At 28.0% G+C, this 27419-nt stretch overlaps 1 protein-coding gene across 2 annotated transcripts; it reads left to right on the plus strand.

Annotated features, from left to right (window-relative positions):
* Window positions 1–9464: 9464 nt before the first annotated feature.
* On the plus strand, window positions 9465–14856 carry LOC107872352 (putative Myb family transcription factor At1g14600). 2 transcript variants are annotated; one of them, XM_016719092.2, is made up of 6 exons: window positions 9465–10058; window positions 10271–10347; window positions 10472–10508; window positions 11054–11246; window positions 11944–12187; window positions 14338–14856. In XM_016719092.2, exons 1-6 carry the CDS (start codon window positions 9932–9934, stop codon window positions 14563–14565), a joined length of 906 nt encoding a protein of 301 aa, XP_016574578.1. In that variant the 5' UTR covers window positions 9465–9931; the 3' UTR covers window positions 14566–14856. The 2 variants fall into 2 exon arrangements, with proteins under 2 accessions (XP_016574578.1, XP_016574579.1); XM_016719093.2 differs by having other exon boundaries at window positions 11057–11246.
* The last annotated feature ends 12563 nt before the right edge of the window (window positions 14857–27419 follow it).

A 27419-nucleotide genomic window follows, 5' to 3' on the forward strand; every position in this document is an offset into this window, starting at 1 on the left:
ATTCGGTGGGTGCATGGTAGAAGTACCAGCAACTCCAAACATAATAGCAAATGGGCCAAATCCAGGTGGGTAAAATGGATCACTAATTTGAGTTGGGTCAGAATTTGGATCATTTGAAGTCGAAAGTCCAGGGATTGAAGAAGGCGGAGCTTGTCCATTCAACCAAGCTTGGTACATCTCCGCCATTTGTTGTTTCAATGACTTTATTTCTTCCATTGATGCTACTCCCTACGAAATCAACTGATTCTGCTCTTCTTCACTGTCAGACCCTATACCTTCTCTACGGGTCATTCTTCTTTTATCTTTGTATCTGGTGTTATACGGATGTGATGCCAGTTTAAACCATAAACCAACTACCAATTACTTTATCTTTTTGTTACCAAGTAGCAAACTGGTGAGTGTTATATATTTAACATATTATAATGCCACGTTATATGTCATGCTTCTATATGCATTTTCCAACCTATCATGGAAGCTTTGTGTTTCATCCCGACTTGTCTAGGCATATTGTTTTTCAAAAGTTATGATCGAACCCTTTGGAGGGTTGCCTACGTATCATGCCAGGACACGAATCAGATCTTGTGTAGTTCAGGAGGAATTTAACAAAATGATTGTTTTGTCTCTTTTCTTCTTCTTTTTTTATTGAAGAAAATAAATAAAGTAAGTGAAGTAAAACATATGTAATATATATAGAAATAAACAGTCAACTTCATTACATTTTATAATATATATACGACAAAATAACTGACCCAACTCCTAAAATAAAACCTACTAACTGACATCTGAAAATTAAAAGACATAATATCTAAACAAGAAGTTTTAATACTGAAAATGAAAAACTATCAAAAAGAAAACAACTATCCATTCAAGGAGACTTCGACTTAATATGTCCTCCCAAACTCAAATATATGTCCTTCAATGAAGTAGTGAGACGCTGTGCGAAAGCTGGTACTTGTGTCAAAAAGTCCTCACGATCCAACTGCTGATAATCTAAACCCATTCTAGCAGTATCTTGTGCAACACGGCGGACCTTCCTTCGAAGGAAACTGAAGGCCTGATCCCATTCCTGGGCCTGTCGATCTCAAAAATCAACCATCTCTCTCGCACGCTGTTCACGAGCAGAAGCAACCTCCAACTATTCTCTCAATATTCCTCTTTCACAAATACACTAAGATCTCTCTCGATCAAATTTTTCTTGCATGTTCTTTTCAACTTCTTATAGTTGCTGTCGGCAAGATGTGGCAAGTTCTGTAACATGTGACCCTCTAGTGGTAGCCAGTTTGATTTGTCCCCGAAGTGCAACCTCAATATCTACTGATTTAGCTTTCTTTTTAGCAAATTCCCTTTATTGTTCGTCTATTTTTGCCCTGGCATGCTCTAATTCTACTCTCAAAGCTTGGTTGGCCCCATGATGTTCTCACATGACTCTCTCAATTTCTATCTTGATTACAACTTCCTGATCTATAGGTCCCCTAACCGATCTTTCTGGTCTGACTGGAGGACTCAACTGTTCTTCAAACCATTCACGGTAATCTGGGTGCACTTCTCTTTTCTCACACTCTATGACCATCGTTTCAATCCCTATGATACGACAACCCTTTCAAATCTATTGGGCCAATTCCTCCGAAAGTGGGATCTCTGGTCTGACCTCAAATACAAACTCAGTCATATTTTTCGTAATGGAAATTATTTGATGTCTTCCTAGCTGACGTAAAACTCTCAATGGAACATACGGTTGAACACCTCTAATACCCATTAATAATAAGAACGGCCAAATGATAGAACTATGTATGACTTGCCTCCAAGGGAACCAAGAGAGATTCCAAGTGATTTTATCTGCTGACAGAGAACGAAAAAGCTTATCCCAGTCTCTAACTCCTTCTGGACATTTATATTTCTCCAACCTCTCTTCGTAATCTTTGATGCGATTGAATATTTCAGGATTAAATCTAGCCATTGTAGGACGTCGATAGAGATGTTCCACAATCCACATTTGTAACAAGATATTACATCCCTCGAAAAAACTCTTTCCTTTCTGACAAACAATTAAAGCACGGTAGATATCTGCCAGGATCATTGGTACCATAGTGTAATCTTTCTTAATCACCATCTTTACCACTCCTGCTAAACGAATGTTAATTTTTTGTTCTCTCCTTGGAAAGACCATAGTGCCTAAAAAGGCTTCCATGAATGCAAATCGTCTGTGAACCTTCCAAGCCTAAAAATTTTCCTTATTACAGAGCTGCTTACCGTACCTTTTGAACCCCTCTTGCCTTCCGTATCTATCGTACAAAAACTGCAAGGAAACCCAACCTTTTTCTATCGATTCTTCTTTTGAGTTCCGTAAGTTCATGAGTTTGCAGACTTTATTTATCGAAATGAGTCTTGGGGCGATAAGTTTCTTCCGATGTATATCCCCATATCCAACATAGGCCACTATCTCCCCTACAGTAGGAGTCAACTCAAAATTCAAAAAATAAAACACATTGTTCTTTGGATCCCAGAAGGTTAGTAACACATCAATCACCTCCCTATTAGGCTTGATTGTCCTAATACTCGTCCAAAAATCCAAATACTTATGTATCTCATCATAATCGAATGTATTCATTTCGTTCCACCACAACCAAAGCTGCAAAGGGGTATAATCCATAACCTGAAGCGGTACACTCGCATCTCTCTTTCTCTTTGGACGCTTTGCACGAACAAGGGGAGACATTTTACACCTATTGACAGGGACATAAGATTAATAAATGTCTAGACATAGACAAAACTTAATTTATTAATTTTGAAAAAAATTTATAACTTAATTTGTGAAACCTAGTGTGACCATTATTCGGACTTTGTTGCAAAGAACAATTTTATCAAATTCAAAATGAGAAAAACATGACTGCTAATATTTTTAGGAAAAATATTTATTTAAATTGACTCTATAAAATTTTTTACAATAACAGACCTCTAGACAAATTTAACCTATATGTTTGGAGACAAAACTCCCTAAGTACATTTAAAAGAACAAAAATAAAATAATTTAGAAATAAAGAAAAGAAGAAGAATTATTTTATGAAGTTGTATAAAAAATTCAGCCTCACGACCCCTAAAGGTTCAGGACTATTAAAATATATGTTTACATATTTTATTACTTTTCAAAAATTCAGCTCACCACCCCTAAAGGTTCAGGCTATTATGATTTTTATGCTATTAGCTATTTGAAAGGATATTAAAATTTAATAATATTCATGAATAATATTAAGACAACTAAATGATTTAATAAATACTTGTTATGATTCGTAAAAGAATGATTAAAAAAACAAAATACAACTCATAAAGTCAAAACACACTTTGCAGTTTCAAAAATCAAGATAATAAACCAGTTTTTTTTTATATTCTTATTTCATTTTTCTATTATTTATTATTTTAATTAATAAAAGATCTGATATTTAACAACTGACAAATATAACAAAAATAATCAGTAACACAATATATATAAAAAAGGTTAACGTTTTCAAAAAACTTTTGCCAGAAAATGGAGAAAAATCCAGTCAGATCTGATAATATCGGAAAAGAAAAAATAGGAGGCGGCTCCGGTTGGTAGGGGTGATGCTGGGTTTCGTCGAAAGCTATGATGGCAGTGGGTGATGGGAAAGGGGAAGGGGAGGTCGATGGGTCGCAAGCGCCGGGGCGCGGACCCGGTAAAATATTCGGTCGGAAAAGGCACCAGCGATGAAAAGGGGGTACCATCGCGGAAGGAAAAAGGGAAGAGGGCGTCGCCGTTTTGGTGGTTGACGGAGACAAAAAAAAAAGACGGCACATCTGGGAAAGGGGAAGGGGAAGACAGCGCCTGCTTCGCCGGCGACGGGTCTGGCAAAATATGGCCCTTTCATGGTGCGTCAAGGGCGAAAAAAGGGGGAGAAGGGATGACAGATCTGATTTTGAGTATTTTTCGGCGAAATTTCGGCTAGTTTCTCGACGAAAAATTTAGAAACTTCCACTTTTTTTAACGATTTTATTTTTGGCTTTTCTTCTATTTTTTCTGTCTAATTTACACTCATGTTATTGTTTTCTATCATCCCTATTCATCCGCCTATTTTTTAATCTTTGGGGATCTTTTGCCTCCTTTTCTATATTTTTTTTTACTGATTTTATTATTTTAGTGTATGCAGAATAGATTAAAAGTGTGCATGTAAATTATTGTAGATACAGGAAAAACATACATTACATGAAAATAGTCTGCACTACTTTTTTTTTTTTAAATCGGACAAGATCATGCATAATATTTTTATTCAACACAGTATAAATACAAAAATATCCAGTAACTTGATGATATAATATATAATGAAAATTTACATTATTCAATCAACCACATATACCGAATTTATGCATAATCTTTACTTAAATATTTTTATTCATACTTTTCACAATGAAATTTTATACATGAGATGGTTCAAGTTCAAATAAGAACCTGTGATGATTCAGACAGAATGAGAACCAAGAAGTAAGTGTCACCGAAAATCTCAAACAGAAACTCTTAAACTTCAAATTTTCTTTTTTTCTTTTACTCTCTCTTCTTGATCCTTTTTTTTCACTCCATGTTTTTCGCTACTTTTTTGTGTCTGATTTCTGATGTCAAAGTATTTTTTTTTTCTAGGGTGGAAGTCCTTTTTATAATGGGGTTCTTTGGGGGGAACGGTTAAAAACAAATAGGGGGGGGGGGGGGGGAATTTAAAATTCAAAATTTTTTCCTTTTTTTTAATTATATATTTTTTAAATTTTTTTATTTTTATTTTCTATATATATATATAGAGAGAGAAAATATTAGTAATAATAATAATAATAATAATAATAAATATAATAATATTTAATTAATTTTATATTTAACAAAATATAATAAAAATTTATAAATAGACAAAAAAATATAATAAAATAATACTAAAACTATTAGTTTATTTATTAAAATTTATAAAAGGAAAATAAATATGTTTATTTTAAAAATTAGAATAAAAACAAAAATAAAATAAATATCTCAAAATTAACTTTACTTAATTATTTATTTTTAACTAAAAAAAATTATTAAAAATAAAAATAATAATCAAAATAATATATGATTAAATATATAAATATAAAATATTTAATATCGATAAACAAGTTAATATTTAGGGAGGATAAAAAATCACGTATCTATACACATCTTTTCCTTAAAAAAAATATATATATAATATGATAGACTTTTTTACAGATATATTAAGTCACGGTGAAACATATCATATATCTTAAACTTATCAATAACTTTATCAGTACACTCTAATTGCAATCTATTTCAGTAAGCATTTGAACATATAATATAGTATTTTCATTACACACTTTCAATTTAAATTTATCAAATATATTTATTGGTGAAGGTGTAGATATTTCATGGATTTAATTAAAGTGCATAAAGTCTTTTAAAAATTTGTCTCCAAAATATTTAACGAAGTATTTCATTGAAAATGAATCATAATTCAATTATCGATATTTATCTATAAATTTAAGATACTATCAATGAATACCTTTTTAATTAATTCGCTTCCAATTGTCATAGATATTGAAATTGAAACTTGAAAATTTCAATTTTTAAAGTTGTACTATTTTAAAGTTTGAAATTATATTTGGACATGTATTTTACTTGGATTTAATTTTTTAAAACCTTTTTGCAAGTGATGGTAAAATTCTTTCGGAAACTAACTCACAAGTTTAAAGATTAAATTTTAAGATAATAGTTTAAAGTTTATAACCTGAATTGCTTGGACTTTTACAAAAATGTTACATCACACATTTCAGGTTCTAAAATGTACTCTACTATTTCAATTTATGTAATGTAGTTTGATTTGACAATAAATTTAAGAAAGAATCTTTTTTTTAAATTCATAGTCTAAAATAAGTTATAGATATTTCTGTTGTTATAAATCATTTCATTATGATTAAAGTGAGTATTTTAAAGTTAAATTATTACTAAATATAAAAACGTATTATTCTTCTTAAAATTGACTAAAAAAATATATCGTATAAATAAAAACAAAAAATAATATTAATTTTTTAAAATCATATTTATCACGTAAATATGATATTTTTGAAAAGTTCTAACAATCCATAACTAATGCTAGTTTTAAACTCTATTTCAGCCTAATTATGTATGGTGGGCATATGGTGATGATGAGGAAGTTGGCGTATTAAGATGATAGAGAGATAAAGCCACACAGCAAAAAGTAAGCCAACGAGAGAGTCAAAGCACCAGCAGCAGCAGCAGGAGGGCAGCAGTTGCTAATACTATTTGTATTAGTAATCATTTCCCTCTACCACACTCAAACAAAATACATATATAGCCATTTCACATACCCACGTGATCACAATTTTTTTTACCCTCCTTTTTCTTTGCAGTAAGTGAAAATATTTCACACAGGAATTTCCTTTTCTCGTGATCTAAGGGCGCGTTTGGCCATAAAAAAAAAATTTCCTTTTTTTAAAAAAAAAAATTGGGAGTTGAAAATTATGGTGTTTGGCCATAAAAATTCAAAAAAAAAAAAATCAAAATTTTTTTCTGAAAAGGAAAAAAACAGGTTTTTGTTTTTTTCAATTTTCTAACTCCAATTTCAACTTTTATTATTATTACATATAACTCAATCTTTTAAATTTTTATATAAAACTCTCCTTATAACATTACTTTTTCAATATTACGTATATAGCAGTTTAAAAAATAAGATAATTATAATTTCAAGCTTAATGCTATCCTAATTAATATATATCTCTTTTTCTCTCTCATCATTATTTTTCTCCCTTATTTAAGACATTATTTTACTGCTAATGATCTTAATTACTATAATATAATAATAATAATAATAATAATAATAATTTTTCTGTTGTGATACGTACGTTTAAGGAATTATAATTGTTCAATTAATAATGGATAATCGTTTTCTACATTTATGAAATTAATAAAGTTATAGCTGATCAGTTTACCACTGCTACAAATTATTCTCATTTTTAATTTGATTATATATATTATATTGTGTACATCTTTATTGTACTATTCAAATATAAATAGTTTATACCATATATATGCTAAAATATAAATCGGTGATAATTTTTCATAAGAAAATATGTCCAATTTAACAAATTTATATCTTAAACTGCAATTGCTACCTTTATATACCATAATACTTGACATCTTTATATATAAAATATTATATTTATACCCATAAATATATAAAGTATTAAATTTATAACATAAATATACAAAGTATGTTATATATAAAGTTTATACCATGTATATACCATATACCACATATATAAATATACAAATTATTAAGAAACATACTAAGCATATTTATAACATAAATATACAAAGTATATTATATATGAAGTTTATACCATGTATATACCATATACACACATATATAAATATACAAAATATACAAAAATATACTAAGACATTTATATATTTATGGTATATGATATAATATACCATAAATATGCAAAGTATGTTTTCTATAGAAATAATTTATTCACACAGTAAAAATTTTCATGTATAAGAAAATTAAAGAAATAAATTAGCGGTACCCTAAAATTTAGTAACAACTCATCATTTCCTATTTTTTAGGAATGAAAAATAAAATAAATAAATTAGATAAATTTCTAAGAAAATAAATTTGTTTGAAAGATAATATTGGTTACCTAAAAAATAGGAAACAGTAACCTGTTAATATAACATCCATATTTAAAATTTTCAAATATGAGAAAACGACTATTAATGTAAATATTATATATGTCATAATTGAAATTAATTAAATATGACCATGTATATGTAATTATTTTTATAAAAGTGGCTAATTTTCTTCTTTTTTCGTGTAAATTTTAGTTGGGTGATTTTGATAATTTGTAAAAGTTGGGGCATAAAATCATATTTTAATTTTTTTTTTCAAAAGTCAAAAAAAGAATTCAGAAAAGTACGGTCAAACACAACTTCAACTCCAATTTCAACTCCGAAAAATTTTAGTTTTCATGACCAAATGGCTACTAAGTATCCTTTCTCTCTCTTTTTTATGATTGGAGGGTGTTTGGGTAAACTTATAATTTGATCAAAATGACTTTTAAGTTATTTTTTGCTTTCAAAAGTGTTTGATCATTTTTATAATTGCTTAAAATAAATTAATTTTAGCTTTTTTAAGTCAAAAGCTATAAGTTGGCCATTTCCATCTTATTTTTTTTTAGCTTATAATTATTAAAAGTTGACCAAATAAATAACTTTTGTATCCCTTATAATTTTCACTTATTCCAAAATTATCCTCTTGTAGCTCTTATAATCTTCACTTATAACATTCATGATCTATGGAAAATTTTATAACGATTAAATTTTTTTCAATTCAATTTTTTATATTATATTAAACTATATTTTGTTGCAACAATATATGTTTTACAAAAATAATTAATAATATTCAAACAAACAATAACATTTCTAAGTATTTTATATTAATAATATTTTAATTCAATATATAATTTTTTTAAATAATATTTTTAAACAAATGATAATATTTTTATATTAATGATATTTTAATTTTAATAAAATTTTAATAATATTTTAATTTTAATAAAATTTAATAATAGTTAAAAAATTTAATTTTAAAAATATTAAATAATATTTTAAAATTTATTTTAATATTATTAATAATATTTAAAATTTTAACAATATTTTAAAATTTTTATAATAATATTTTAAAAAATTTTAATTCTAAAATTTTAATAATATTTTTAAAAATAATATTTTCATTTCAATAAAATTTTAATTCAAACAAACGATATCATTTTTATATTAATAATATTCTAATTCAATATATAATTTTTTTTAAGTATATGTAGTAGCTTGCTGGCAGTGTACCTTATATATATTGAAACTAAATTAAAAAAATATATATTAATTTTAATTTGAATCATTTTATAAATATAAATTAATCATAATTAACTTTATATATTGTTAGCAGTTTTAAAGGTATTTCAGATATTTTGACAAAAAAAAGTATTTAACAATAATTATTTATCAAACACATTAACAATTTTTTTCAATTTCAGCATTTTTATCCAAACTAGTAACTGCTTATTTTTAAAATAAGTTCAGAACTTTCAAAAATATTTTTAAAAAACTTTTTAAAAACTACATTTTTTAGCCTATTCAAACAGACCCTTGGAATTCATATGGTAGTTTAATTAAATTTTAATTTATATCAAGATATTTCATATTAACAGTAAAGTACTTCCTAACAAACAGTCAAAGACGACTTAGTACTTAAAAAATATTTAAATTTGAGATATTTAGTTAAAAATATAAGAATATTTATCACTTCAATACATGACTTAATACTTAAAAAATATTTAAATTTAAGATATTTAGTTAAGAATATAGGAATATTTATCACTTCAACACAACTCTCATTCTTCAGAGTAATAATTGTACCTTTTCTTTGTTGCTTTAAACCTAGACACTTCCAACGGGATTGCCAAAATACCTTCTCTTTTCTAACTCCATATATCACCCTCTTGTTCATCCTTTATATAGAAACAACTTTGGCTTCTTCTTTTTCCCCTTCTCTTGATATATTTTCTTGAAAGTTTGCTCTTTCCTTTATTTAAAAAGGAGTCTTGAAGACACCCTTTTGGATTTTGAAGTGATCTTTGAGTTATAAAGGGAATCTTGGAGATACCTTTTGGTTTTTGAAGATATTTTTGAGGGGAAAAAAAGGAGTTTTTAAGATACCCTTTTTGGATTTTGAATTATTTTTTGAGGTAAAAGAGGAGTCTTGGAGATACCCTTTGTGATTTTGAAGTTATTGTTGCGGGAAAAAAAGGATTTTTGGTGATACCCTTTTGGATTTAGAAGAGATTTTTGAGTATACTAAGAAGAAGAAAAATGGGTAATTGTGGAAGAAATGGAGGAGTAAGGCAATACATAAGATCAAAAGTTCCACGTTTGAGATGGACACCTGATCTTCATCATTGTTTTGTTCATGCTATTGAAAAACTTGGTGGCCAAGACAGTAAGTTTTTACTTGCTATTCTTTTCTTTGTAACTGTTTTTTCTTAAGTCGAGATCTATCGACAATAACCTTTTTGTCTTTTAATTTTTGAGGTAGGATATAAGGTCTGCGTAGTAAACTTTATCCTCCGATAGCTATTTTATGGGATTACATTGTTCTTGTACTTTTTTTCTTCTTATTTTTGACTATTTTTTGTGCTAATATATATGTAGAGGCTACTCCTAAGCTTGTTCTACAGATGATGGATGTGAGAGGACTTACTATTTCACATGTGAAAAGCCACCTTCAGGTTAGTTTTCTTATAAACATCACAACTTTAAAGATCTTTTTTTCACTTCTTTTTATTACTATTTTCTTTGTTATTTTACAAAGTTTTAGACTTTTATTAGTAATACTTGTTTTCATGAAAACAGATGTACAGAAGCATGAAGAATGATGTCAACAGGCAAGGTATATATTCAAGAGGAAAAAAGCCCATTCTTTGTTATAATACCAGTAGTACTAGTAGTATTTAATGTTCTTTCATTATGGATTATTGACCTTATAGTATCTTTTTATTTCTATTTTAGTTTCCTATATTAGACTTTCTTGATCTTGTAGCTTTTCACATTTGTGTATATGATATGTCTAACATGTAAACATATTTTTGGAAATCTGATTATAACTCACTTTCATTTATTGCACATCTTTCTTTCCAAATGAATGCATGTTTCTTTTCTTGATTAAAATCCATTATAAGCAATCATACCTTACATCCTCTAATAGTGGCATATTTTATAAACAAAAAGTTGTTAGTACTTATTTATTACGATATTCTTTTCATTATGAATACACAATAATAACATATTAGGTATAATCCCACAAATAGAGTGCGGAGAAGATACGTTGTACACCTTCCTTACTACCTTTACCTTCCTAGGATAAAGAGACTGTTTGAAAATTCCTTTCATTGTGAAAATTTAATCAAAACCATTTTGTCTTTGTGTTCAAAATAGCAGAGAGAATGAGCACTCAACAAAGAAAACATCAGTTCTTAGAAGATCATGATTGTCATTATCAAAAACAAGAAGTGGTGTGTGTTGAGCAACAAAAGCTACTGGTTTACCAACATTATCCATCTTTTAGCAGCAGCCCCATGGAGAGATCAGATTCTACACAATACTTTAACAGTATTCTACCCACAAAAAGGTGATTTTGTACTTTTTTGTTGGCCTCAGTTTCCCATGTCTCAAAAAGGGCTGTGCTAGCGCAAACAAAAAAGGATTTTGCATTTATGTTTTGAACATGGCATTATCATCTTTCCTTCAACTTTTACAGAGTTTTACTTCCATTTGTTGATATTAGTCTGTAAGAAATGCTACAGTGTCATGTCACTTAAAATATACCTATAGCTATATTACTAAGACCTTTCATAAATACAGTTGCACCTATGTGGGACCCCTTAGAAATATTGTCGCTCTCGTGTCAGACCCTTAAATATACAATGCCTTTGGAGGATCTGTCGATATTTTTAAGAGTCCAACCAACATAGAATTACACATATCCTGTAATAAGTGGGATTACTATCGTGAAAATTTAGGACGTGTTACACATTAAATTACACTGATATCGTGAAAATTCTCTTAACTTGTAAATACATTGTCAAGTCATGTTTCTCAGACCCTCCAAAAATATTACCGCTCTCATATCAGATCCTATAGAACTATAATAGTTTTTAGGACTCAGACACATATCCAAAGGTGTACTTTGAACGAGTCTGATCAACATAGAGTTAGAACTCATACATAACAATTTGTAATAAGTGAGATTAGTAACATGAAAAATAACACATGTTGCATTTGTCTCACTCTCACACAATGTAATGTTGCTATGAATTTCTCCACAGAGCTAGAATAGAGGTGTGCAGCAACCAGAGAATACGTGAAGCAGTGTCCAATCAGTACAACAGTAGAAATGATTATATAGAGAAAAATGGTGTAAAAGGAGAGAGGGCTGGTTTCATATGGCAACAGAATAGTGAAACAAACAGACAAACAGCACATCCATTGTGCAATAGTAGTACTACTACTACTCTTTTCTTTAACCCTCTTAAGAGAAGCAATGAAGTTCAAGAATCTGAATTTTTCAAGGTACATATCCCAATATCTTCCCTATATACTTTTTTCTTGTTTTTTAAAATTAAACTGCTAGTTATAAGTCTTGGTAATAGCCTAGTAGTATGGGTATTTTCTTTTCTGCATCTTTTCTATAGTATGAGGTTGAGTGTACTGTTGGTATTCCTAGAGTCGAGGCGACGTCAAGATTTTTAGTTTACATGTTCCGAACTTTAGATACATAAGTCGATTTTTAAACACAAACATAGGGTTTGAATTGAACCTGTAGGTGAAGCTCTTAGCTCCATCTTAACTTATCTAGCGCGTTTTGCTTTTTGAGATTCAAACAATAACGTACTTATAATTTTCTTGGAGTAGTTTTGAGTTAACCTAATCTAATTTATTTTTGTAAATTAGTCCATCTAACTTTCGAAAAACTAAAAGTGTCACATAAATTGAAATGAAAAAAGTATTTTGTTTAGGTCTACTTTCAGGTTTCAACTCTAGTCATACATCTTGCTTTTCTTTTTCTTCTTTTTGTCTAACACTGCCAGTAAATTCTTTGCTTGAATCTTCAACATTTTGTCTACAACTGGCAAAGCCTATTAAGTCTTCATTCTATAGGGGTATTAGGTACACTAGTAAGTAGTTGACAGATAAAGTTAATGTTGCTTTCTCTTCTCTAATTTAAAAATTGTTTTTGCCTTTAGAAGAAAATAAACTAAGTATTGTCAAGTACATTTTGCCCAAAAAGAAAAGGAAAAACATGTCTAGTTATTGTTGTAGACTTAGCTGCTCCTTTGGTACAAAATTGATGAGTTGTTACCATGACATATGGGGCAATAAATTGAAAACGGTGGCCATTTTGGAAACTTTCCATTTTGACTTGAGAATTAGAAGAAGCATTAGAATAACTAATAAAAGGCTCAACATAATAACCAGTACAAAAAAGTGAAATTAGCAATAAATTTCATCGCAAAATTGCTCGTAGTTAACTTAGGGTTTTTGATAGTTTATCAATAATTCATTGCTAAATAAGATGAGCGACAATTTTGTGATTTAGCTACAAAATTTTTTCGCCGCTAATTTACCTCGTTTGTCGCGAACAATTACTTGTAGTTATATTTTAAGAGACATGATAGTTCAAGCATTTCTTTATGCATTGGTATACAGAAATTCATTCTCGTCATTTTATATGAATTTGTTAGATGGGTTGTTGAGAATGCATTTATTATGAATTTTGTCATGTTTTGACATGAAGAAACATGCTGAGAAGGAAATGGAATTCCATGCTTCGCAATTATATTCCTACATCAATTAGTCTTTCTATGCTACCTACGTTTTTGTATTTTCTTCATACTTTAACCTCAGCATTTGACACAAAATTCTGGTTGTTATATACATGGTACATTTAGAAAGCCATGCAAATGTGGAAGAGAGTTGAGAAGAATACTTGAAATCTGTTTTGGATCTTATATTATAATAAAAGAAAAGTTCAAATGGTATTTAATACATTTAGTATTGTACAAAATATGAAAGCAGCAGTGCATTTATTATGGTGGACCGCATTTTATTTAATAAGTAATGAGTAGTCTTTTTGGCAACTATTATTATTTTTTTTCACAAGCAATCCGCAAGTTTGAAGTTTATATTAAGATACTTGTCATTTTTCATGTAGTTTAAATAATCTACCTTTTGGCCTTGGACTTATTGGAACATAGTTCACATTCAATAAAATATGGTGTGGAATTACCAAGAAAAATGTTCTCTAATTTTGGCAAGCTAGAGAAGAGGTCAAAATTATGATCTATGTTGCTTGACATTTTAGAAAATTATGATCTATGTTGCTAGACGTTTTAGAGGATTCGTTGTCAGATGCGTATTGGTCTTTCAAAAGTAATATGATTCGATATAAGTGCGGCAATATTTTATTTGTAGTCCGAACAACATGATTATAAGTGAAATTGCTCGCTATAACATGATTATGATATCATTTACAAAATTTAGAGTACAATTGAGTTTTACCTTTGTTTATGAACAATTTTTAGTTAATTGAGTTTTAACCTTTGTTTATGAACAATTTTTAGGTCATCTTAAAGATAATTATAGGTAATCGACCGTCAACATATTTTAATCGATTAAAATATACTGATAACTGATAATACAACATCTGTTTTGTTGCTCAGGTGACAAAGACACAAGATTCAAATGCAGGAGGAGGCGGAGGAGGAGGAGAAGACAATGGCGAATGTGGATTATCGTTATCTCTCTCATTGCATCGTCCTTCTACTCAGAGAAGCAATGCATCGTCCATAATAAGTGAAATTGGTGAAACAATTTCTTCATATTCAGCAGGCTCCAATGTGAATCAACAGAGTGTTAGTGTTAATCTTAATCTATCTATTGCCTTATGAGGCTGAATTAAAATTCCCCTTTGGTGAATTTTGCAATTTATTAGTCTACATAGAGGGGGTGAATTTTTACTTTTTTTACTGTAGTATTTCTCTTTTTTATTTGTTGTGGTCCTTTTGGTGTTGGTATCAGAGAAATACTTCAGTAACTTAAGTACTCAAGTATTATTGTATTTTAATTTATTGTAACTTTTATGTAACTTCTTTGTCTTTTTAAAGTTAATTTAGGGTTTCACATTTGTCTTACTACTTTTTTGTCTTGTTTATATTCTTAAAACATGGTGTTGCATTGCACTTTTGTCTTTTTTATGACTATAATGGAGATTATTGTGGTCAACGTACAATTTTGTCAAACATGAACTGGTTTTGAATTAGGAAAAAAATAAGAATAAGACAACAATAAAAACAGGCATCTCCCCGTATATATATAAAAAAAAAAAATTACATTTAATCATAATATAAATGGGCATAATTCGATGTAAATATACGGTGTGAATGAATTCTTACCGTTTATAATTTCTTCGACATTTATTTATAAAAGTTATCTTCAACCAAATAATTTATTGCACTTGTAAGGGTTGCCAATCAGTTGGTAGCATAAGTGGCATGTAGTTAGGGAGCGATTTCCCATCTTTATATATAGTTTATGAGTTACATACGAACAAATTTAATCTGTACGTATGTATTCGAAGGATAACAATTGTAAATTTTTCACAGAGTTACCCAAAAAAAGAATTATTACACTGAATATATAATGTGTGGTGTGCTCTTGTCATTCACAACAGAACACTACTTTTGTGGAAAAGTTGCAGGTTTGTTAGAACCTATGTTTGTTCGGACTCTTCAAACATGTTGTCAATCGAACCCTTGTCGAATCTCCAAAAATGCACTATTTTTAAAGAATTCAACACACATTATTCGGCATTTTTTGAAGAGGTTAAAATCATATAATGTAAAATAGCATTAAAATGAACACAACATATGCATTATATACAAGCCATTTGACCAAGTTGTATTGCAAATACTGGATTAGAATAAACAATTAGTGCAGAAATTCTAACTAAGATATTACCATTTATTATTTATTATGAATATTTGATTGTTAATACAGTTATTGTCATATATTAATTTAAAATTATTAGATAAATTCCTAAGTTCTAAATCTTGAATTCACCTCGCCAGTTCAATATATCAATTGAGTAACTTGGTCATTAATTTATGTAAAGCTTTTCTAGAATTCAGCTTATTATATGTTTTCTCTATGCTATCAAGACGAAATATTCCAACCAATATATCCATTTTCTGCAATAATAAAGTACTGGTAGGTACATAGACAACTTTAGTAACAATATCAACTTATAGATTAACATATTTATAAAAATTAATAACCATGCTATAGAATTTCCCAATAATAAATTATTAAAACCATTCTCATTGATATATACCATTCTATCAATTAGTTTATCAACATGATTGAAGTATACATGATATATACATTATCAATATATATGTTAGTGTGTGGGTATGTATATTATATGCATAGTATATGTATATTTAACGAAAAAGTATACATTACTCATATGTTCTGTATATATTTTGTGAACTAATTGGACGAAACGTTTAAGGCCGTAATTATCCCATTAAATTAATTGTAGAATGTATTAGGGCCCACAGTGCTTGACTCTTGATCCAAGAGACACCAAATTAGGTAAGATAGTGATTGAATTTAGCAACATACATGAATTTTGATTAATCATAATTGATCTCTGTAATTTTGTGGCCATGTACATTTGGAAAAGTACGTACAATTTTGTCAAACCTTGACATGCAATATTCCTCAAATAAGGTAAGCATTACGTCCACCCTATGAATATTATATATATGAAATTTTAAATCATAATGGTATAATATATGATGAATGATGGTGATATCTAAGAACCTTTTGGGTCTAATATTTATTAAGAAACCATTTGTTGAGGTCACTATTTAGTTTTCGCTAATTCAATAGGTTAAATATAATTATTTGCGAAAAGCAAAATTCATATAATTTGTTTCAAGCTCGCAATTTAGTGCACTATAGGGTAACATCGATAAAATAATTAGGAGGAAATATGCTATACGATGCAAATAATGCAAGACCTTCAGTATGTTATCGCACGAATTCACATTAGTATGGTGTTATTAAATCCGTATTAGATAATTATAAGAAAAAGAGAAGAATGTATTGGTTTAAATCGGTTCCCTACACATATAAAAAGGTTGAAACATTAGATGATTGGGCTCGGTGTACTGTATTTGAATTGGGCCCGATTAAATTTAAATTCATGCATTGCAAGATTCGTTTCTAGTTGCAACACTTCCAACAAGATCTTTTTAATTCCTAGAGACTCGAATCCAATTGAAACCTTTAGTTACAGTGAATACATCCCAATCATCCTACCACAACTCATATTTATCATCTCAATTCTTTTCTGATATAGACAATGGAAATATGATTATTAAGATGTGGAGACTTTTGGTAAATGTGAAATTGTGAACATGATTAATGTTTCGTGGAGTTCTAACCATCATTAATTCTATTTTTCATTTTTATAGTTGTAGTAAAGGTTGATATTGACTTGTGATATTTATTTAAGTTACATTAGATTTTTTGAGATACAGATTGTCACTCGAGCTCTTTGAAAATCATGACGGAACTAGAATTTTTATTAAGAAGTTTTGTATATAATGAAATAAACACATAAAGATATTAAGAGAATGCATGTGACATTTATTATATGCATTAAAAATAATTTCAAGTATATATAATATTATAATTTTTCGATGAAAGAAATATGGGATGAATCAATTGCACCCCTTAGCCTTTGTTTGGATGGTGGTTTGCCATGGTTTCATAATATATGGTACAGTATGATATAATATCATGTTTGGATGGACTCTATCATTCACAATAGTTTAATAATAGGTTTTTTTGTTTGGTTTGATGGTATGATATTGTATGATAACAAGTAAATTTACCAAAATGCCCCTAATTATTAATAAATTGGGTATCCATGCAGTTTCACTTGGGAGAATCTGTGAACAATGCAGATTTTTAAAAACAAGTACAGTGAAAAACTATGCCAAAGGATGATACATTCATAGAAACGACTTGAAGAATAACCCAAACCTTTTCCTCACTTTCATTCTTGGTATATCTGCAGTAGTTGGTCTAAGACTCCATGTTAACTTGCAAGCAAGATGACAGGTTTGCTAGCGAAACTGTAATAGTTTGGATTAAATTAGTAGTAGTTGAATAAATCATTTGGTAATTCCCGGATTGCAAAATCTTGGGAATTATTGTTTCTTGAATGTTGTTTTACAGGTAAAGATTGGATTTTTTTTCCTGATTCTTTTTTATAAAGTTTTTTTTTTTTTAGTTAGTTATTTTTTATTTGAATTGAGTTTTTTTGAATTTTGTTGACAAAAGTTTGTTTTTTATATCAGCTGTTAGAAGTTAGCATGTATTTTGTTGATAAGGGTAAAATAGGATTAAAAAAAATTATATAAGGGCATAGTTGAAAAAAAAATAAAGGAAAACCATGGCATATCACCAAATTGATGGATTCCATGGTTATCAAACCATGAAAAAATATCATACCATACCATCCCTTTTAGCAAACAATCAAAACAAACATGAGTCCCATGATATCCAAACATACTGTTAGTTTCAACTCTGTTGCTGTTTAATTAATAGTAGTATATATGTGCACAAAATGAGCCAATAAAGGAGCTAACATTTTGACAAAACTAGATAGCCAACATTATAACATTCGTGCAAAAAATAGGTCAATTATGGATGTTTGATGTGACATTTAATTTCTTATATTCTATGCTTTGAAGAAATAATTCAAAATGGATCCCAACAACCAGTACTATTTTCTCCTTGTTTTAAACTAGGGAAGGGTAGAAATGGACCCCCCCCTTCCCCTCCAACCCCAATAGTAGCGGAGCTTAAAATTTTATGAAGGGTGTGCAAATTTTTATTTTTTAATTGTGTCAAAAATGTACAACATTAAATATATATAGTCATATAATTAACATTTAACTTATCTATAAGACATAGTTTTTCGACAAAAAATGTGCACCAGACCATTCCTCGCCTAGGATGGCTCCAACATTCCCACCAACACCACCTAAAAAACAAAGGTTCATTCAGTTCAATTTGTGTATCCTAATAATTTATAAATGATTTTTCACATTACATTAACCATACATTACAAAATGAAATTACTAACCTAAAAATATGATAAATAATTTGCTATAACAGGCTAAAATATGCTGAAAGTGCAAAAATATGCCGAAAATGCAAAAAATCTTAATGCTTTCATCGTATTTCGTGCAAAAAATCTTAACGTTTTCATCGTATTTCATAGTAGATATATAAGGATGTGTAGGCTAAACTATGTTGAAAGTAGAAAAAAATCTTAACGCTTTCATCGTATTTCGCATTACATTTATAAGGGTGTGTTTTGTATGACAGAAAATATTTTTCAAAAAATATTGAGAATATATTAAATTTTTTTATGTTTGATTGGTCAAACATTTTGAAAAACAATTTCTTTATAAAAATAAGTTTCTTAAAATGAGAGAAGTTACTTCCCTAATGAAATAAGTGCCATTTTAAATCATTGTGATCTTCCGTACCCACCCAATACCCCAAATCTCACCGTTTGATCATTCCACTCCGTCACTCCCGAACTCCCACTCCCCCACTCCATCCAATCCTCATAGTGCTTCGTTAGATTATATAATAATTATTTGCGAGAGGATAGTATTTTACTTATCAAACAATCAAAAATAAATATAAGAAACACATTTTTCTTTCCTTTGTACCAAACACAATCTAAGTGTAAATCCATTTTTAAAGTATAAATAAATTTATATATTTGCATGAAAGATGTTGACAAAAAGAAAAGTTTGTTTTCTCATTTGGTCAATCCTAATTGACCAAAACCAGTAGCCATATTTGAATATAAATTAAACAAATTAAAGTGGGAGAGAATGTTACCTAGAGAATGGAAAAGGCTCTAATTTATGCCTTTTAGGTAGGACTTACTGTTCAAGAAAAATAATTCTAACAAGGTCAAAGATCACAGCTGTATAATCACATGATACATTAATTATTTGCAAATCATTTCCTACCTATTAAGGAATATAATTAGGGTTGGTTTCCGTTTAGAATCCTATGGTCTATTTATTTCAACTAGTGAGAAAAATTAAAATATATCATTCCATGTAATTCACACAAAGGAAGGTTACCTCATAACAGGTTAGCAACATTGACTTTGGTTTAAGAATTTTGAATTTTAATTTTAATTTTATGATTTATTAAGACTGATTTTAGCCATGTGCGATTATGTCCATTCGAGGACCTTCGATTAAAAGAAAAAAAAAACTATGTATATTGACTATATAAGAAATTTTATGCCATCACTGTAATTTATGGCACCACTTCAATAGACTTTTTTTTTTCATTTTTAGGAGCTCGAATTTGAGATTCTGATTAAGGATGGAGGAATTCCGAACCATGACATTGCAACTCATGTCGGTAATATATATAGTATTAGTGATTTGCTGGGCAATCGTGTCGGATTCAAATGATTTCACTTAATAATATATAATTATCAATAGTGAGTTTAACTATGGCACTCCACTTAATTCTACAATAATACTATTTGTGTTGAAATGTTGTAATAATGTTGATCTCTCGTTCTTTCTTACAAATAGTTTTGAAAATTGCAATTTTGACTAATGACCAAAATTAAGATTTTCTCCAAGAAATTAAACTCTTTAACACAGTTGATCTCAATTGGTGTGGTCCTTTTCATGTCAGGCCAACAATTAATTAGCTCAATTAGAAAATCTTGAATTTCTTTTGTCAAACTTATGGAATTCCAGTCTTGGAATAACTCTAATTATTATTGATGAATTATTCGTTATTGAACTTCTTTTCCACTGAAACATCGAGTATTTATTCATATAACCAATAAGATAAAACATTCACAAATTTGAGTTAAGCTAAACTTTTATTCTATATTAAACTTTTTTGGGACATCAATATCTTGCCTTTGGTACTTATGTCCACGAGGGGGGTTGGAGTGACTAGAGTCAAAGTCATGATTGAACATGAAGCTTGTTTGTTGAACCGTATTAAGAAATCAAGCTACGCCTTTACTATCAACTACAACTTTTGACATGTTGATAAGTGCTTGATTCTAACATACTTTTTAACAAGAAGGAAAAGAAAAAGGGAAAAGGATATAAATAGCACTTCGTATAAAACTATTGACACAAAAATGGCTATACAATTTTAATTTCATTTTCTAGCCATTTGTTGGCAGCTTTACACAATACTGATACAAATTTGATACATATCTTATACAAATATGTATTCTATAAAATAAAGATTCAATTTTTATATGCATCTTATACATACATACATACATATATATATATACAAAATTTTGTACATCATATTGAAAAATACATATTTTATATAACAATGATATATTTTTTACCCATAAATTATACACACACACAAAAATTCAGCACATCATGTTAAAAAATATATATTTTATATAATTTTTACCTACAAATTCGCTGCTCTATTTTTTTTATGAACTATATCCATAAGGTATATGAATTGTATCAATTTGATATATAAACTGTATCTAAACTAATTGAATCAAAATTATCCAAATTACAAAATGACCAAAATATAGTATTTGTTTGGGTCGACTGGCCATAATTATGTAATGATCCAAACATGGGCCAATTATTTTGAAAAGGGTCAACCAACCAATGTTCTTTTCCCAAAGAGAAAAGGAAACGAAGATCTCTAAGCATATGATCAACTACCCATACTACTTGCAACCTTCGATTTTTAATTGGGCCCTTATTGGACTGTCCGCAAAGGCAGCCCATTATTATGAGTTGGATAAGCGGCAGTGTGGCTACTGTGAAAGTTGGGCCAAGCCCATAAGGTCTATTCCAGGCCCATAAAACAAAATACTTTCCAATACTTCAGTAATTTGCTTGGATCGGAGCCCGGAATAAAAAAATAACTAAAAATTACATAAATACACAACTTATGGTTCCAATATTACAAAAAACTCAACTCCCTAAATATATTACAAAAATCTCAACATATACACAGAATGAATGTTATGTATATGTCAGCTATGTTATGTATATTAATAGGGAGAGAGAGTAAAGTAACTAAAAAAGTGGGAGAGTGTAATTACTTCCAAAAGGGTTGGTATTTATGTTATTTATACAAAAAATAAAAAGAGAAGTTACAGGTTTTGCACTTTGTAGGAGTGACATTGTATGGTTTGATATGGTATGGTATTTGAAACTTTCATTTGGTATTTTCAGTATTTGATCTTTGAAAATATCATATCATTATCATAACAAATTAATTTGATATAGTTTAATATTTTGAAGTTCAATTTTCTGTATTTTGTGGTAATGGTAAATTGGTGAACAACAACTAATATATATTTGTATAATAGAGAATTATGACTTTGACTTTTCAAAAAAAAAAAAAATTAATTGTATCATGGCGACAATATTACACATGCAGCACTATATATTCAAAAGAAAGTACAAGAAACTCTGTTTGTTAATCAAACACACACAAAAAATATTTAAATCAAGATAGAATAGTCAAAATTCCAACATCTAAATATTTATTTTTATACTAATGCTTGGTTGCATATTTGTTACCATTTTAATAATATATATAAATTATTTATGTAACTATATACTTCTGCATGGTATTCGACAGTCGGTATTTATATCTATCTCTATTATCTTAAAAGTGTGAAGTGTCTTATAAATCACGTTTGAACTTTTTGCCCTTCAGTCTTTGTTTTAGACAAAATTGTCTTTTTCATAAATTTTTTCTAATATTTAAGAGTTGAAAATTAATTAAATATATTTATGGTAAAATATTTTTTTATTAGAAGTCATGAGAATTAATGACAACTAATACTTTTTTCATTAGTTTAAGAATTCTAAATCAATTAAATTTGATTTTAAGAAGATTTAAATTTTTTTTAAAAAAATGTAAACAATTAATATTATTAGGTTTTGTAATGAAAAAGGAGTCTTAAAATATATGATAAAATAAAAATTGATAAGTTTAAAATAGAAAATTTTTAAAATAAATATAAACAGTTAATATTATTAGGTTTTGTACGTGAAAAATGAGTCTTAAAATATATGATAAAATAAAAATTGATATGTTTAAAATAAATCATTAGGTTTGATAACGGAAAGAACATGCTCCTTATATCATAATAAGTCTCACTGCTCCTGTGATTTTGCCATAATAAATCTATATGTCTTCTCGAATCAGTGTAATGTTATCTTAGATTTGTTTCAAAGTTTTTAATTTTCATCAATAATTTTGTCACAAATTTGTATCGTATTATTATGATATTTCAATATCGTATTTATTGTAATTTTTATTTTCTATTTTTGCTGGTTAATACAGTTGGTAGATGGATATGCGGTTGAACTTTAAAAATTTTTTGTGTAAAGATTAGATTTAACCATATTATTATGATATCTTGATTATCATATTATTTTGCTGTAGTTTTTGTTTTGTTGTTATCTGCTATTTTTTTTTCTTAATACAGATTACTCATTAGATTTGCTTAAACAACATGTATGTTCTGGTTGAGGAATTATAGGATATGGGTTTAAAGATTAGTAATAGTTTCATCCTTTTGATGCTTGAAGAATCTGCTCAAATTGGTAACGTATTTGAAGTAAAGAATTTTTTTTATGGAATTACTTATATACCATGCACTTTATAAAGTTATGATTGAGTTGCTCTCCAGACTGAACATTGTTAATTGATAAGTTATTTATTATTATTTTTTTTTGAAATCTTGATAGTATCTATGATTGAAAAAATAAATTTATTTGTGATTTGAGGTAAGTCTTCTAAAATTATAGCATGTATTTGGTGTTTGCAATAAAAAATTATTATGTATTTTTGATAGACAATTGTTAATTGAGAAGTTTTTTTTTGAGTGTGAAATTCGATAGTATCTGTGATTGAAGAGACAAATTTGCTTTTGATTGAGATCAGTTTTCTACAATTTTAGTACGTTCTTGATGTTTACAGATTATCATATATTCTGATAGACAATTTTTATTTGAATTTTTTTGTGTGTGTGATTTGAATATGTTCTTGAAGTTTACTATAATAAATTATCATGTATACTTAATAGTCTATTTGAGAAGTTTTTAATGTAAAATATGTCTAGACATAGAAACTTTTACCCAATTAAAAGTTTCTCAAAATTTTAAGACTAACATTGTAATAAGGTGTTTAATAAGAACTTCATCGATTCGTTCATTAACCACTACATAAACAAAGCATTGTCGCCTCTACAATTTTGATTTATATTTTATAGTGACATCTATCTAATATTTTCCTCATTCCCAAGAAATCATTGCCATGCGTATGAGGATGGCTTATAAATTTTGCAATAGAAGTGGACTAATCAATAAACATTAACAATCTAGAGAGTATTAAGAGAGATTAGTCAATTAGCAGCACGGGTAAATCGATTTTTTTAGCAGTTTTCATGGTGTTTGTAATAATTGCAGATTTTGCAAGTAATAAAATTGTAGCATGAGATAAATTAGTACAAGGAGAGGATGGGGATATTGATAGTGGTTCTAGATGGAATGTTACAATGGGCTATAGGTACTTTTATTTATTCCTATTCTCCTTTTGAACTTTGATTTTAAATTGTAAATTGTGAAGCTTAAATCAATTGTTTTGTTCTTGATAAATTTTTTTATATGTGTTGCTGAGTCATCGTAATATTTGGGATACCTTTCCTAGGAGTGATAAGGTATGTATACACTTTACGCTCCCTAAATCTAACTCATGAGATACACTAGGTATGTTGTTGTTTTGCTGAATCTTGGTGGATAGGAGCAAAGATTTGAATATATGGATTCATAATTATAGAATAACAATAGTAGGCGGCAGGGATGGAGCCAAGATTTGTACTTAGGGATCATTTGATTGGGAAAGAGTTATCCCGAAATTAGTTATTTCACCATGTATATGAATAAGTTATCTCATCACTATGGTGTAATAATGGGATGAATAATCCTGATACTAACTATTACCTCACCAAATATGGATAAAATAGTCCTTCATTTTATTTCGAAATTATTTATATCTTATACCTCATATCAAGCGACCTATGATCTAAATTATAGAATAGATATTAGGATGCATGCATAGATGGAGAGAAAGAGACAAGATTTGATTAGTAGCAGTTGTCATGGTGATTGTAATTGCAAAATTTGCACGTAGTGAAGTTGCGGCAGATGATGGTAAAAATTACGGAAAGTAGCATACTTAAGACTATAATTACAATAAATAGCAACATTTTTGTAAAATTACAGTTTATAGCAAGGGTAGCATTATTTTACTCATTAACTAGGCAAGTGCATGTTTTACTCTCACTAATTTACATTTTCTATTTTCACTTCACTATTTCACGTCCTCCATATATAACCATATCTTTTACCCCTTTTTTTCATCTTATTTTTTATCATTTTATTTTTGTATTTTAATTTATTTCTAGTTTTTTATTTCCACTTTATTTTCTCTCTTCTATTTCTTTTTTTTTCTTTCCGTTTTCCTTTTTTTCCTTTTCTTATTTTTTTTTCCTTTTTTCATATTTGAAGATAATTATCTCTAGATCTTCAAAATTTTAAAATAAAACATCATTACTGTCTTTCACTCTCTTATATCTCTACCTTTTTTTTCTTGTTAGTTTTTTTTAATCATTTTATTTTTTATTTTGATTTCTTTTTCTTTTTTTTCTTTCCACTTTATTTCTCTCTTCTATTTCTCTTTTTTTTTTTTCCTTTTCCTTTTTCATTTTTTTTCTCTTTTTTTTCCTTTTCCTTTTTCATTTTTTGTTTCCTTTCTCATATTTTTTTATTTTTCTATGTTTTTTTTCTTCTTCTTTTTCTATTTTATTTTGTTTGTTTTTTTTCTTTTATTTTTACACTTCTATTTCTCTTCCTTCTTTTTTTTCCTTTTTCAATTCTCTTTTTTTCATTTTCTTCTTTTTGTTTTTTCCCTTTTTTTACTCTTTCTATTTCTAACTTTTATTTTGAAAATACAAATATGTATATAACATACACATATTCAAAAAACATATAAAATACATAGCCATACAGATCTGGATATGTATTTACAGTACAAAACACACATATGTATTTACGAAATACATATCATATTCATATTAAACAGTAACAAACATAACTATACTATATATCTTCAAATGTATTTGCGAAATATAAAGGTGACTCATATAAAATAAGAATATACATATGTATCAGATATGTATTCTATAAATACATATGCAGAGCTATATGTATTTTATACGGAGTTGGATTTATTTTTGAACTGTACATACTATGTCATTTTAGAGGATAACATATGTACTTATTTGTTTTCTTTTACTGTTTATGATATGTATCATGTATTTTTTTTATTACCTATATGTATATGTATATAATTGTCATTTTTGTTATAGAGATTTTTTGTCCTATATGTTTATATATATGTGAGTCAGATATGTATTTATGTAAATACATATGTAGATATATATGTATGTTTTTTACCGTAAATATATATGCAGATCTGTATGTCTATTTATTTTATATATTTTTTGAATATGCGTATATGATATAGATATTTGACTTTTAAAAATAAAAAATAGAAATAGAAGAGTAAAAATAAAAAAAAAAAATTTAAAAAAAAGAAGAAGAAAACGAAAAAAAAAGAAAAAAATAAATAAAAAAATGAAAAAGAAAAAAAAGAAGAGAAGCAGAACTGTAGAAGAGAGAAAATAAAGTGGAAAAAAAAAATGAAAAAAAAAAAGAAATTAAAAGAAAAAAAATATTAAAAAATGGAAAAACTAACAAGAAAAAATAGTTAGAGATATAAGAGAATGATATTTTAAAATTTTGAAGATCATGGAAATAATAATCTTCATATTTTAGTTTGATTTGGAAAAGGAATCTACTAATTTAAATAAGAGTAATTTATGGGAATTTAATTAGATAGATAATTATTCTTTCTTTAATCAACTAATTTGAGTAAAACAAGGGCATTAAATTTTGTTGTATGTGTATTTGTATAGCAGCAGTTTACTTAAATGCAAAATACAATTTGCTATTTTTCTTAATTATGAAACTGTTGCTATATTAGTTACAATTAAGACTCTATAGTTGCTATTTTGAAAAATTTTCCATAAAGATTTGAATTTAAAAATAAGAAAAGATTTTAAATATATAAAAAAAGATTAATTATACCAGAAATATGATTTAAATTGATGTGTCTCTCTATTGTATGGCAAACGCAAAAGTGATGATCCATCAACCACTTGAAACTTCTGGTGGTAAAATATATAGGTGTTTATACTAAAATATAGTAGTATGTTTATATTTACATTATTATATTAAAGTGTGAAGAATGTTTGAAAAGTGATTTGAACTTTTTACACTTCATTAAAAATCTCCTCTATAGACAAAATCATTTGATTTTAAATAATCAAATGTTACACGTACGATATTAGATCTTTTTCTCACGTTCTTCTTTTCTTTTCACTGTAACTTTTTAAGGCTTTCTTAGATTTCCCCCATATTTTTCAGCTGGACACAAATTTGAATTCACAGAAAGACGCACAATTGCAAGTTTTTCTTTCAACTGATCATGTAGCAATTGTTCTGCATTATACTCTTAATGTTTTAACTTTTTA

The sequence above is a fragment of the Capsicum annuum genome, chromosome 5, assembly GCF_002878395.1.
Source record: "Capsicum annuum cultivar UCD-10X-F1 chromosome 5, UCD10Xv1.1, whole genome shotgun sequence".
In the NCBI taxonomy this organism is placed as follows: Eukaryota; Viridiplantae; Streptophyta; class Magnoliopsida; order Solanales; family Solanaceae; genus Capsicum; species Capsicum annuum.